This window comes from Dermacentor silvarum, chromosome 10 (genome assembly GCF_013339745.2).
Source record: "Dermacentor silvarum isolate Dsil-2018 chromosome 10, BIME_Dsil_1.4, whole genome shotgun sequence".
Classification (NCBI taxonomy): Eukaryota; Metazoa; Arthropoda; class Arachnida; order Ixodida; family Ixodidae; genus Dermacentor; species Dermacentor silvarum.
The window spans coordinates 23083377-23098332 of record NC_051163.1 but is presented as its reverse complement, the minus strand read 5'-3'; the positions used below and the strand labels follow the sequence as shown (position 1 = coordinate 23098332).

The 14956-nt window shown below is 44.8% G+C and overlaps 2 protein-coding genes across 5 annotated transcripts in view; both read left to right on the top strand.

Annotated features, from left to right (window-relative positions):
* Positions 1–356: 356 nt before the first annotated feature.
* On the top strand, positions 357–3424 carry LOC119466096 (uncharacterized). 4 transcript variants are annotated; one of them, XR_007463808.1, is made up of 4 exons: positions 357–487; positions 580–1769; positions 2017–2070; positions 2810–3423. XR_007463808.1 is itself a non-coding variant. In XM_049656988.1 (2 exons), the coding sequence occupies exon 2, from the start codon at positions 603–605 to the stop codon at positions 1422–1424; it is 822 nt and encodes a 273-aa protein (XP_049512945.1). In that variant the 5' UTR covers positions 357–487; positions 580–602; the 3' UTR covers positions 1425–2377. The 4 variants fall into 4 exon arrangements, 1 of the variants encoding a protein (XP_049512945.1); XR_007463807.1 differs by having other exon boundaries at positions 580–2070; positions 2810–3424; XR_007463806.1 differs by lacking the exon at positions 2810–3423 and having other exon boundaries at positions 2017–2377.
* Positions 3425–7917: 4493 nt separating this feature from the next.
* Positions 7918–14956, top strand: part of LOC119466097 (coiled-coil and C2 domain-containing protein 1-like) — a 36745-nt gene continuing 29706 nt past the window's right edge. Inside the window, 4 exon segments of the mRNA XM_037726588.2 lie at positions 7918–8117; positions 10808–10958; positions 11924–12030; positions 14133–14239. Of these exon segments, the coding sequence (XP_037582516.2) occupies positions 8055–8117; positions 10808–10958; positions 11924–12030; positions 14133–14239 (428 nt within the window). The 5' untranslated portion in view covers positions 7918–8054.

Below are 14956 nucleotides of genomic sequence, written 5' to 3'. Positions count from 1 at the left end.
AAGTACAAGAATGTAGAAAACGTTGTCTTCTTCTAAAGTATACTCTATTTTGTTTATGTACTTTAAGGTTTTGTTATTATTATGCGGCAAGATGGTGACCTCATTGGTTAACTTGCAGTACGACAAAAGCATAGACTTTGAGATTGTACGACCACAGATGGCTACACTTACAGATCTTGGAGGCCATAATGCACACCCGAAACTTTGTTGCAGTGCTTAATAAAAATTAAATCCACGCAAACCGTTTATTAACCTATTTTTCTGCTTTAGTCAAACCGTATTGCCAACGTAGCGTCATTGATACATTTATTTTCATTTAGGAATTTTGATGGAACTGTCGCAGAGGGCACCATTGCAGTCCCTTCGGCACATCGGGTAGCAACTCTGGGTGACTTCTTTTTGTTGCGAGATCGTACGTTTATGCGACGTTCGTCTCGCGTGTAGTCATCTATCAGCCGAAATTACCATTGACAGCTAACCAAATCGGGTACGCTGCGTTTAGAAAGACAAGTTAGCAAGTAGAGTAAGAGCTCGAAGCCACAATAATGTCCGCTGTGGACGCGTTTCTTTTTCCCCCAGCTCTCCAGGCCGAGTTGGACGACATGGACGCCGGACCCATTCTTCGAGATATCATGCTGGGCCACTACTCTGATGGTGGAGCGGAAGGGGACAGCATCTTCTCCGACCTTGCAGTAAGCGAACTGACGGCGTCCGCCGAAGAAGCACGAGGCGCGTTGTCCGAGTCACCTGAACCGGTGCCGACACGCAGGACGTCGTCGAACCGTTCGATGTCCCGTCGCCAATCTAGGCCTAACTACGCCGTGCTCGCTGGTAAGTCTCGCACTCGCGCCAAAGGCGAGTCGGTTTCCAGCTCTGACGAAGTTCACATAGATGACGATGAAGACCCGGTTTCGCCGGGCGAGGTCTTGGAAGAGGAGGAGGAAAGCTTAGACGCCTTCAAGACCCGCGGAAGTTGTATGAGCAAGAATGCCATTGCCGCTCGGGAGAATAGGATTAAGAAAAAGCTTTACGTGAACAAGCTCGAGCGAAGCGTCCGCCACCTTTCGACGGAAAACGCGACGCTCAAGCGGCGCTCGCAGGACATGAACCGAGAGATCGAAGAGCTGAGCGAAGAGGTGCAGTACCTGAGGAGCGTGCTGTGCAACGTTGACGAGATATCGTCTCTTGTGCGCAGCATTCGGTCGGCTAGGCCTAGTTTGGCGACGAACTTGAAGAATGGCTACTCCCTGAAGCGCGAGAGGGTCGAGGGAGATCACGACTACATCGGTACTAGCGGCAAGAGGAGGCCGCCTGTTGATAAGAAAGCGGGAGGTGTGTGCATCCACGTCGCCAACGGAGCCGTGTCGTTGGAGTTCTGCCATCGGTGCGCCGGCAAGTCCAAGGATCTTCGGGAGGGACAGTGAATTCGCCAAGAAGCGTTGGTTGAACCGATTTGAGACATCTGGGAATCGGCGGCTCGATGGGTGTGAACTTCTGCACGCAAGACGATGGTCGGTACAGCGTGTCCCAATTTACAAGCGTTAACTATAGCAGGACATCGAGTGAGAACTCGTGTGTGTGTGTGCCGCTTCCAGTTTGGGTTCCGAACAGACGCTTTTTTTTGCTTTTCACGGATTCTCTCGTTTCAGGTGACCGTCTCGGGGCGGGAGACAAGCACCGGGGAGACTGGAAGCTGTACCAACTATTGGCACAGTGACGGTGGCTGCTTGAGGATCGTGGTCGCGCACTCTCCCACACCATCTGCGATGGTTGGTATCCATTAACCACCCCCAACTGTACAGACACAACAGTTAGCAAAGCTGTAGTCACTTCGTGTTGTTAGCCTTTGCATTGTCACGTGTAGCAGCTGTATTGGCTAGCCAGCACTCTTAACCTCAGCAGCGTGATTGTGAACTTAAAACTTTTGTTAGCTGTTGAGGGTGTAGACAGGGCAATGCAAACACTGTCGCGCTGGGTCTGGAGAACCAGTTATTGGAGAAGCTTTTTGCTTTATAGCTTCCACTGCTGTCTTGGTGCTGACCTGGGGATCACTGCGCTCAAGTGAGGACGGTATGTAGTAGGTCTGGTAAATCTCGGTGATGTTTCTGCATAATGTGATGATGCCTCTTCGCATCTTTCTTTTTTTTTTTTTGTTCAGGATTGTAGCTGGTTGCTGTACTAGCGAGGCTTTTGTTCAATTGTTCACTGTTAGCAGTAAATGAAAGTGCACTGTCTTGGTAAATGTTATTAGTGTATGTGAAAAGATTGTAAATATGTTTTGAGCTGGACACCTATGGGATATATGTGGCTGAGAACTGTAAATATTGAACGAATGACAAGTTGAGCATTTGTGAAATAAATGTGTTGTGCCATTCAACAGTGTTGGTACTTTCCTCTAGGGCTTATGCCTTTCAGCATGTTTGTAAGGCAGGTAGTGTGCTGTAATGGGGATGCTTTTAGGTTACTGGATGCTAATCTGAATCGTCCCAAAACTTTAAAAATATGCACAACAGAATTATTTATCGCTGCTGTGTCAAACCTTTTAGTGCATTAGATTGCCCATTTGCAGCAGGTTATTCAGACACTAAAGTGAAACTGTATTAGTTATGCTTTTGCAGTTCTCAACGCGGGCACTTTTGCGATTAGGTGACACTTTGTAAACCAGAAACTACAAAAGCAACAGGCGGGTGGCGTTGCCTCGTGAAGTTTTCCCACCAGTTTGCTTATGATGACATGAATTTTGACAGCATCTGCTTGGGTCTAGTTAATTGTTTCACTCAAAAGCTTCATTGCATTCTAACCATTACAGTGACTCAGCGTAGCACTTTTCTGGGATTTCTCCTCTGCTGAAATGATGCAAGCAGAAGAAAATGAATCTGACATCGTGCTTGACACATCAACATGGAAGGTTCCTTCATAAAATTTAAAGCAAGAGTTAGCCCTCATTTTATCTGCTTGTGGACAACTTTACATGGCAATGAAGAACAGGGGCAGAGCTTCTGCAAATGTTGGCCGTTGCTGAGCTAGAGGTCTCGGATTCGATCTCTGCTGCGGCGACCGCATTGCGATGGAGGAGAAATGCAAAATGTATTTAAAATAGATATAGGTGTGTTAAAAAAACCCAGTTGCACATATTCAATCCGCAGACCCCCAGTGGAGTCCAAACGCTTCAAACTTTACAAAAAAATACTGCACTTTGTGTCTTGTCCCTGAACAATAATAGCCGTCTGTCGTGCTTGTGCTTCTTTTCTGGAAAATTCTGTGCTCTCTAAATTTCTCGTCAAAAATGCTATGCCATGCTGATAATGCGCATGTCGTTTGTGACCTGGAAGTACAGAGTGCATTGCGTTAAAGCAAAGACACATAAGTTGGATGACGAGAGTGGCCAACATTATTCACCATAATACTTGTTTCTGTGCCCCAGTTACTTGTTCGTTCAATGCCCTGGAGGTGTATGTGTCTTGTTGCATTACAGTGGATGTATCTGGTCCTGTGGTGGTTGCGGCTACCACTCGGTGAGCGCAGCCAACACCATCATGTGCAGCCTTATCGCTGCGTGGTCGGCAAATTTTCTGTCACTTCGCGATAATGTAGATCGCTGTTGGCCTGGTGCTTGGAGACAGCCTTAGTATTAGATTACAATATCTTGGATTGTTTCCTAATTTTTGTGTGTGCCAAGTGTGAACCTTTTATGTTCGAGAAGTGTGTGGTAGAGTTTATACGATTTCAAAAATATATTTGTCAGTACTCCTTTAAAAGAAGCTGCAAGTGCACTTCACCACACACCTCCTTTGACATAACCACGATGACGGACATGGGCTAGAATTGTAATTAAAATGTGTAAACATGCGGGATGGTGACATAATTCCTGTCACCGTCCATTCCCCTGTTGTGCAAGCTTTGAAAACGTGTCTTAGTTTTAACAGCGCTACTAGCTGGAGCGTGGCCATATCGGATAGGGCAAGGTAGGTGTGTGGGAAAGCCGGCTTACGGACTTTTGCATATCATCAATTAGTGTACAGCTAGTATGGGAAAAGGTATAACCTAAATTGGGTCGTCTTATCTCCGCAAGTGCAGTGGAAGATCTGGGCAGAACTGGTGTCTTGAAAGCTTCTACCTTCCTCTGATTGACAGCATTTGACATCTTAAGGCAAGACATGGCCTATCTTCCTGTGTCTGGACAGTGAGGTCCACTGTTAAGGGGGACGTTCGGGTGTGCGGCTTTGACTTCGCTGTCTGTACCCAGCGCATGTTCTGGCTAAAGCTATCTCTCTGCACTGCATAGTAGATGTGTAGACAATTGACAGTGTCACCATCCCCAGCAAGCCGTCTGCTGCAAAATTGGGCGATTGTACATTTGCTAGAGGGAGAGAATTCGCACATGAACTCCTGTGTTCCCTCCAACAATGGACCGCACTGTACAGGAAGCCACAAATGTTTACAGGTCAATACAAATTTCATGGCAAAGTCGAATTTGTGCCGTGTTAAAGGCCAACCGCGATGAAATTTCACTTTGGCTAAATCTGTTACAATCGAGTAGTATGTACCACTAAAGCAATCTTTGTAAAGCCACAGGGCTGGTAATTGCATAGTTTTCATGTTAGTAAACAGCATCTAAGTAGACAACACTTGCGCCTGGCGGTTGTTGCTATGACAAGTCCTAGCACCCCGACATTTATATCGGCCCTCTACGGGCTGCTGCAGGATATGCGTTATCTCGGGTCATGTCATGGAGCCGCACGCTCGAGGTATTCCGTCACTTCAGGCAAGCTGTAGTGGTGGCATATTTTTTTTCTCTTTCATTCTATATCGAGAAATTGCGAGCTTTTCGTGGTGCTCCTGCTTCTATGTTAAAAACTTTCGAAATTTCGTTGCAAGTTGGACTTAAAGGCACGACACTTGTGTAATAGGTCTGTGTGAGTCACAAAGACTGCTACTGAAGATTGAAACTTTGATTTCAATGCTATGTGCTTGGCTTTGTGGAAATTTAGCTTGTTTGCAAATCCGCAGTCCTGTAAAACTATTGTGGCCAACTATACCTTTGGCCTTCTAGCATGACTCGAGCAGAACTCGCGTGTGTGGTAGTTCACCATGGCACTGCATTACCATTTGCCATATGACTGACAGCCAAAATCTCCGAGGACCTGCAGGTTTGAGGGAATGGCTCGGGTTAGCCAAGTGCTGTAGACATTTTTTTCAAATTGAAGTTAGTAATTGCAAAGTAATGCACAAATGTGTTGCAAGGAATTAGAAGTAAAAAGTTGTAGTTGAGCAATTGAAATATTCTCAGGTTTGTGTTACTTGATTGTAAGCCGCTTGCATCCTTAAATTAATGCTTGAATTATCAGTTATTTTTAGCTACCCATTTCGGCCTAAGAGCTTTCGCTAGGGGGCCATTTGCGTTTCCTCTTCGGATATGTTGACAATTGAAGCACGAAGTTTAGAACCTACTCTGCACCAAAAACGGATTACTGTTCTGTAGACAGTATCTGTTGAATCGTCTAGAGGAAACAAATGTGAAATGCAACAAACTACATCAAAATTTGTTCGTTAGATGCTGAACAAAATCGGATTTCTCCTGCCAGATCTTAAGGCATAGTTTGGTGGTATTTAAGCACTAGTCACAAAATCGCTGGCAAAAATAGTATAGCCTTGGGATAGTACAGGACGAAGAGGGAAAATATATAAGGTGTCCAGTATGAGGCAAGTTTTGAAACAGAACTATTGCTGACTTGGTTCTGTAATCATGTGCAAGTCAGTTTTGAAAGGTTTATAATAGCCCGAAATTAAGACGAAGGTGGGTATTAGCATTTGTATTATCTACTTGTTCCTACCTCTGTCATCATTTTGCGGTCATTAATATTTTCAATAGATATGAACCAACTAGCTCAACAAGGAGCAATCTTGGCAAGTCAGCTTATCTTTGTGAAAAAGATGGCAAAAAGTAGGTAGGTGAGTACGAACAAGTGTGATGCTTCCAACACTGCTCTTAAGTGGTCAAGATCACAAGCTTAACTTTGTCACCTTCGCAATGCCACTTCAGACAATGCTGCATTGGCTCCAGCTATGGAAAATTAGAATATTTAAAATATTTGTTGAAGTATGGGGCAAAGTGTGTGATACTTTAAGCGAGTTCTCGCATGACATTTCTGAGTTTTCTTTTTCGCAATAAATTAAGGCCCCGGTGCTCAGTTTGCTAAGGCGTTGCGCTGCTGAGCACGAGGTCGCGGGATCAAATCCCGGCCGCGGCGGCCGCATTTCGATGGAGGCGAAATGCAAAAACGCCCGTGTGCTTGAGGTGTAGTGCACGTTCAAGAACCCCAGGTGGTCAAAACCAATCCGGAGACCTCCACTACGCCGTGCCTCGTAATCAGAACCGGTTTTCGCACGTAAAACCCTACAAAGAAGAAAAGAGAAGGCCCAAGCCCTGGAAACCGTATAAAAATGTGCTGTCAAGTGTCGGAGTGCCCTGCTGTTGCTGTACCAACTTGAAGTTTTTACTTGGGCACGGGACTATATATATATAAAACTGGTAACTGGGATGTCATGTGACCAGTTAAAAACTTTGTTGGGGAGTGGTTCTTGCACAAGGGTTACAAGGCTGTACATTGACATATTTTTCCAGGGCAAAGGTTGGTATGGTAACAATTTATAGGTATAAATGTGTCATCAGAAGAGCAAGAAGTACCAGGAAAACTGCCCATTGTACATCGTTTGAAAATAAAGGTATGCAGTGAAACTGATTGAAAGTCCTTCATTTTCAAAGGGGGGATGAATCCGTGCGATGTGCTATCCTGAAAAGCCTATACATTTCCTTTGGACGCAGAAATAGTAAAATTACAAGACTTGCCCAGAGCTACGGTGTGCTTTTCTTTGCCGCAATGCCGAAAATCTTGGCGGAAATCGCAGTTTGATCTAGCAATGGCGTTCTTAGTAGTGTGGGAAAATTCGCATGGGTTGATAGATTTTAGCATCCAGTTTAATTAAAACTCGGTGATGGCGCCTTTTAAGATGTGTGGTTCATGTTAACCAAACCTTGTCTTTTCAAAAATTGCAATTTTTGTAGTCTCTGCTTCCTTACTGTACATAGAGAAGCAAGAGAAATAGCGGTACCACGCAATAGTAAACAGAGGTAGGCTCGAGCCGAGTGCGCTCTTATCTGCAGCCCTACGTACCAACGTTGTACGTATGAGATGGCAATTCTGAACTGTACGAACGCGTGCCACTGTGATGCGCTTTTCTACAGAGTGGCTAAAGTTGGTTCTTTATTCTATGGAGTGGCTGTGATAATATCGCGGTAAACATTTTCTAGTGGGAAAGTAAGTTCGGCGGCTGTCTTGCACGCGAGTCATGTTGGTCCCTCAGCAGAGTAGCACGCTGAAGGGCTCTGAGTTTCCTCAATAGATCCCGTCTCTCCGTCAATGAAGCTTCGCTTCACTTAATAGATTGCAGCATCGGATCTACATAATTCTTTTTTTTTTTTTAAAGTGCGGCCTGAAGAACAAACAGGCGTGATCTCGTACTGCAGCTTAGCAGCAGCGTCGAGTTATTGTACAAAATAAAAATTGTGCTGTTGTCGAGTAGTTATTTTTCGGTTATGAAAATGAACTTGAACCGGCTTGAACCGTTATTTTTACACTCCGGAGTTGAACCAGGACTGAACCGCTTTCAGTAAACCAAAACCAGAGCAGAAAAAAAAAAAAAAAAGGTTTAGTTCACTATGGGTAATGTCAAAACGGTCCAAACCACGGAGTGGTCCAAACCCACGCCTCGTAGGGTAGCGTTTAAAAGTGCGGATCTTAAAGGCTACGCTTTTGCTGGTTGAATGTGACAGAAGCAATTTCGGAAGCCCAAACACCTACTGCAGAGCGAAAAATACGTCGTGGTCGCCATGTTTGTGATCAAAGACGAAGTAATCAATCCAAAACAATCCAATCCAGCCGTTCACGCCCAGCTGCTTATGCGATTCTTGAAGCCCTTGAGAGGGAGAAGAAAAACATTTATCGTTTGGACTGTTATTGTCGTTGTCATGGTGTAAGACGTAAGAGAACGACATGGCAAGGCGCTCAGGAGCTAGCAAAGGCCGCTCTGGAGGAGCTAAAGGCTCTCTGGCTCAGGTGAGAGGCACCTTTCTGTCGTGTTGCGAAGGCCGAGTACGTGATTGCTCCTGCCTGACCGTTATTACATGTCGCGCACAGCGGTGCTTGGACACAAGAATGCTCAGTCTAGGAGGTCTTTCCTGTTCGTATGTAAACGTGACACGACTGTGGCAATCACGATGCCGCTACTCGTTGAGATAAGAACTTCACTACTCAACGAACTGTGTCTGCTCAAGCTCCGTTGGAATCTAGCACTGCGGATCGCCGTGTTCCCCTTCATTTCCTTGCCTTATTGACAGCGGGGAACGATAACATCAGTTGATTTTCAAGCATTGACTCATGTCGAAAGTGAGCCCGACAATACGTGTGGTAGGCGTCTGTGCCTACAAATAAATATGCAAGGCTGCTTTCATCACTATACTGGTAATCAAAGTAGCCGTGAATATAGAGCTTGTCGCGAGCACGTTATAGCAGTACTGCGACACCAACCAGAACGCGCCGTAATAACGGCGGAGAAAGTGTCCAAAGTCAAGGAAACGACATAACCGGTTTGATCAACACACTGGTCAATAAGTCAAAAGTAGTGCAAGAAGTTTCCGAAGTCAAGGAAGGAACGGGGCGCGACCGTTGCTTACATTTTATAACATCTCGCGCTTTTTGCTGCAGTTGATGGTTCCTTTCTTTTTGTCTGTTTTCCCTCACGCTGTGTTTGTTTGTCCCGTACGTGAACATGAAATAATAATAAAAAAATACTCCAGTTGTTTTGCTTTACTGGTTTCGGAGGCTGAACGCGTAAGTGAGGCTTAAAAAGCAAAAAAAAAAAGTGAGAAAATGCCGCGCCGAGAAGTGCGATCTTATGGACGTGATGCGCAGCCCAGGCGGCGCTGCGGCAATGCCGGTCAACAGTGCCCTGAATGGCGCATTTACCGGTTTCGGGTAGCGCAGAACGGGAGGTCCTGCTGGGGAATGCAAGGCCCCGCGGTATATCTACTTGTATGAACCGCGCCACGGTGCAAATCTTGGGCACTTACATGCATGGGAGGCTTTGTAGCATGCCTTCTATCGAAAAGGAAGCAAAGTGCTGGGCTGACTGCGTACACTGTGCACTAGAAGTCGTGGACGCAGTTTTGCTGCATTGCCACTTGAGTATGTGCCACTGAAGCCACATGAAGTCAAACTGCAACAGCAGACTGTTGCATTGTTTGTCTGTTCGTTCAACATACGTCAACTCCGAACCATGTTGTTATACAAGCTGCTATAGTGAACAAGCTGTTATAGCATTACCACTGACTGATTCTGACCGGTTCTGGTGCGTGTCGATGCTGGCTACCGTTGGACTGCCGGACACAAACATGCTTGTGCGGCAAATGCACATTTCCCAGCAGTGGCCATTGGTAAATCGAGCAATTGTGTCTCCCTAGCCTTTGTGTCCACATGCAGGAATCTTGCTCATAGTGAGAGAACAATGCAGCCACAATTCTTTTGTTTGTTTGTCAACAAGTTGTGTAACTGCACTGTATAATGTGACAACAGATCTTTAAAAAGTACTTCTTATCTACATTCTCCTAACCTCACGCTGTAACTCGCTGTCTGTACCACATCAGTTGACTTAGTTTTGCTTGTCCTCTCAGAAACCTGTTCTACAGCAGTTTCTACCGCTCTATGAGCTTTCCTTTAATTACCTGTGCTGCTTCACTGTCAGAAATTTTCTTAAGTCCTGTAAATTCCTCTGTGTGGGAATTTTTAAATGAAAAAAAAAAAAAAAGACCACCACCCGGAGTTTTAAAGGCTCGATAAGCAGTGAGCCTGATAGCAGCTCCAGCTTCTGCTATCAGGGCACACGACTAACTATCAGATCTGTCAAGGCTGTCTGTCAATATCAAGACATCAGCTGCAACATCAACAGCCAACATTCAAAGTCATCAAGTTGCTGAAAGTTATGTAGATACATTCCCCCCCCCCCCCCCCCCACTTTTCTTTTTTTTGCCTATTCATCCTGAGCGCTATTACTGTCTACATATGAGGAAATACAATTCTTTACTAAATGAAGCTGATTGCTCTCCCTGATTCTGCTTCCACCGCATCCCTTGAAAAGCACGAAATGTTGAAAGTATTTGCGGTATATTAAAGGGGCCATGAATATGATAGGGTTGTCTAACTACTCACACTTTGCCATTGCAACTGAAAGTAGAGGGGCCAGTACGGTTATAAACACACACGTAAGCGCACGCACACACATTTTGGCATGGCTTGTGTGATGTCAGAGAAGTGCGAGTCCATCAATGTGTCATCTGTTCCGGAACAATCTAAAGCAGTGGTGCGCACTGTGCGGACTCTCACACGGACTCTCTTGCTCTGCACGCTCCGGCACCCAACAGCGCAGCAACATCATTGCTGTTGCATTGTGGCCAGAATTCTTTCACTTGAGAAAAACAGCACAAAGCAGACAATGCCTGCAGAAACTGCTGTAGGTCTTTCTCAAATGACATTTTCCTTCCACTTGTTGTGTTTCGAAGACTTAAAATGACGTTTTGGTTTCACTTTGTTCCCTTGCTTAACACATTACCACTATGTGTGCGTCTGTGTAGATATTACTGTGATATTCGTTTTGAAGCAAGTTCACAAATGGAGGATGCCTGCCTTGTGTCCAGCTCCCAAGATTGACCCTTGGTGGCTTGATTTACGTTAAATGCACTTATTTCTTGCAGTTGGGGCTCTTTGACATGCCTGATCTTGATGCCATTGGCAACGACGACGATGGTGATGATGATGCAGATGATGGAGACTTGGAAGCCGAGCTGTCAGAACTGCTTTCTGGTCGTGTCCAACCCAAGCCGAAGAAACCCAAGCCAAAGCCAGGTTTGTGTGCTTGAATGGTTTTGGCTTGTACTATTGTATTGTCGCATTATGTGGGTGCTAATAGATCTTGTATAGAAGTCCGGGAACACACTGATAAAGAAACAAGTAAAATATGACAGGAACTGGCATTTTTGGATACCTTATAGAATTCCTCCACATCTCAAGTGGGAGATCAAACCTTGTTACAACTCAGTCACAGACGACACAACTATATCTTCATTATGTTCCAATATTCCTTATAAGTGTTGTGGAGTGCCTCTCGCTGGCTCCTGGGAGAACTACTGCCCATGGTGCGCGGCGTGGTCTGAGCTATGGAGCCTGTGCTTAGAATGCTCAGCTGTCAGAGCTGGCCTGTCTTCGCGGGAAGGTTAAACATTGACTGTCAGCCATGGGGCTCAAGAAGCCCCATGGCTAACTCGACGAACCCTCGAGAGACATTTTATATTTACTTCGTTATATCCGTATTTGTTATATCGAGGTTTGACATAGTTGCAAAGCATGCAAGTCTAAATGCAGGGCTGAATGTAGTATAAGGCATTCTTTCTGTGAAGGTTCTTACATAGGAATGAGTAGATTGAAGATGTGGTATTTGCAGATAATGCATGCCCTCGTGATACATAATTGATGTGAAAAAATGATAAGCTTCTCGATTTATGAATGTGCTCCTTATTCTTCTTCTTATCCAGTGCTCACCCTTGTGCACATTATTTCGTTTCCACAGGACTGAGTCCCCTACAAGAATTCTCTTGAGCTGCAGTTTGTTTTGTGTATAAATGAGGGGTGCTGGTTAAAATGTTACGTATCTTTATGGAATACCTTAAAGCGTCCCTCTTTGTTTGCCCGTTTGAATTACATAAAGTGGAGTTTAATCTTTGAACACAATTCCAGCACTTGTGTGAGGGCTTTTGTATTTAGATAATTGAGTGGCAGCTATAATTTTAACCTTTTGTGTGCAAATTTTTCAGCCGCTGACCTGGCATCAATTCAAATGATGGCTGCGGCTGCCTTGAAGGAAGATAACTCGGGTGACGAAAGTGATGATGCCAATCTGTCTGATGACCCGGAACTGGTGGTATGCAAACTTATTCTTCGTTCACGTGTTACTTTTGACCCTGTTTGAGCTGGTAGAGATACTTGTGCTCTCAGTAAGCTAGCGTCAGTGAAGTGAAAAATTGGATGCACGGCTAGCTGTGTGCTAGGAGAAGACAAAGGGAAGATCGACGCTTGAAAGTGATCAACATTTACTGAAAGCTTCAGCCTGGAGCTTACGTTTCGACTATAGGTCGACAGGATAAGCAGGTGCTCACTCACACTCACTCATTGATATTTTTGCAGGCTATGTATTCACTCACACACGTGTGCACTCACTGTCGTCGGTACCCACATATGTTTCTAGTGATAGTGCGTTTCTACTCAAACTCACCCGCGCTCACTTGCAGTCATAGTTGCTTCCACTCTCATTTACCGGCACCCACTCGCCTATTGCTCACGTCTAATCCCATTCACAGGCACTCGATTACACACGTATGTTCACTCACACTTGCCGGCAGTCACTCGCGCTCGTACTCAGGTCCACTAAAGCTCACCGTCACTTACTTTTTGTTCATACTCACGTTAACCGACACTGGCTTTTATTGATACTTACGCCCACTCACAGCCTTCGTCACTCAGTAATGCTTTATCTCACGCTTGTGAAATGAGTGTGGAGCGAGTTGAGTCGGTGTGAGTATGCCGGCCTATGGTCTTTGCCTGGACATTGAGAGCTGGTGAAAGCGTTGGCGCTGGGCTGAGGCAGCTTGCCCTGTTTGCCCACTGTTGGCTACTAATTGTGAATGTAGCAAGGATTTTAAATAAATTGTTTTCGGAGGTTTCTGGTGTGTTTTCAGTTTGACAAACAGGAAAATTGGCATGAATTTGCGGTGCATGTTGTTAGTTAAAGAGTGGCTGCTCAGCCTGTTAGTGTTAAAATTAATAGTTACCATGTATACTCGTGTAATGGTCTCAAGTTTTTTTCGAGATTTGGGGTGAAAATCAGAGGTGCGGCCATTACACAGAGAGAAGAACGCAACATATTTTTACGTAAATATTTTCGGTGGCACTTGCCATTATTGAACTACAGTACTCGCTTGTACTGGCTCTGGCTATTCTTGGCTATTCCCGTAGTGGCGTCACCTGCCGGCTGGAAGAAATGGCGGCACCCTACAGACAAGTGACGGCAGCGTTTCGGAGGCTGTGCTTTTGCTGCCTGGAGGCGCCGAAAACTCGGCACGGCTGCCTTGTTTTTCCACCGATAAAAAAAAAAAAAAGCTGAGGAATTCTTGCACCATAAAACAGATAACACTACCAACCTTCTCAAAAATCAAGGGTGTGGCTTATACAAGAGTAACCTTTAAATATTTTTTGGGGGGGAAATTTTTTTACAAAGTTCTGATTACAGCTTTTACACGGGTGTGGCCATTACACCAGTATGTACGGTATGATTAAAGGGTGAAATTTGATGATAATGAGAACAACAAAATGAACCTTTCTTCGAATTGTTAAGGTTCTCACCTCCACATTGCACTATTGCCTATTAACTTGAGCAAAAATGTAATCTAAATGGAAAAGTAGATAGGCATGGTAGCGTTTGACGATTGCACAGATAGTGTGGGGATCATATTTACATCTTTCTCGTAAAACACGCTAGACACAGGTGTGCCTGGTGATAAACATCATCTGGGCCACAATTATACTGGCGCCTTGCAGTAAAGCTTGCTTGACAGTTCAGAAGAAGGTCTGTTAGAAGCTGTCATTGTTAATAACTTACCACGGTCTTCAAGGCAGTGTTGGGCTAACAAGAAAGAGCACAAGTCAGCACCTGGCTTTAATAGAGCTTGCCTGCAGAATTCGAGTGCTCTTATGATTCAGAAGCTTGACATCCACTTTCTCTGCTAGAAAGCAAGGTATTTCTGCCAAATTATTGGAAGTAATGTTTTGAAAGAATACATTGCCAGTCCAAACTGATTTAGGTGTACTTGCTTTGTGAACATTTCTCACTTTAAGCATGGAGCTGTTTGATTTGCTTCTGTTCCAACTTTCCTTGTACTACATTCTTGAGTTTTTGTGCTAGAGACTTGGCACCTGTGATCACTTCACGTTTAAGGCTCACTGCGTTGTGCCTCATCCTCACTCCAGGCTGAGCTTGGTGCTCTTCATCCTCACCAAGAAGAAGAAACGGCACCGCAGCCACCGCCAAGGGTTGCATCTAGACCCCCGGGTGCTGTCCAGGTGCTTCCGACAAGGTGACATTAGTATATACGCAATTTGTCATGCGTATGGTATTGCGAAGCTGCAACAGTAACAATTGGCTAGCTAGAATTCACTAGAACTAGGAGCCAAACGAAAGCAGCGAGGTTTGATTCAGTGACAGCCACTGATGCTTGCCACTATTTTTTACTTGCCACAATTTGCTGCTTTTGCCACTTTCTGTTCATAAAAGCTGGAGATAAAAGTCTGTATTGAAGGATACTGTAAGTGATAGTACTGGCTTGTGTGGTTTTCTTGGATATCTGTTTATATTACTATAGGCGGGATTTACATATGTAGTTGCCTGCTCTACTCTCGTGATTCGAGAGTAGTAGTAAAGTTTTCTTGCCACAGGAGCATCTTAGGACATAATGCGCCAAACCAAAATCTGCCTTGCCAGTTGCAATTGCTATATACAACCCATGGTGTAGTCATCTCTTGCTTCGTTATAATAACCATGACGAAAATTACGTCAAACTCTTTTAGCTGATAAAGGAAGCTTTGCAAGAACGACGCCACCATGTAAAAATAATATGGGTGTCACACTGCGCACTTTTGATCGCTATCAAAAGTGTTTCTGTGTCACCGGTATTAGTCAGAGTTGCAAAAAAATGTTAAGAACATCTGCCTCATTGTCGCGTATCAAGTTTCATGTTTGTCAGTTGGCTGTAGGCAAAAAAAAGTGTCTGTTCAAAGAAAAGTCATCATTATGT

What these genes read in the sequence shown, in the direction of transcription:
- LOC119466096 (XM_049656988.1), top strand. Translation starts at nt 603, where the DNA reads ATGGACGCCGGACCCATTCTTCGAGATATCATGCTGGGCCACTACTCT.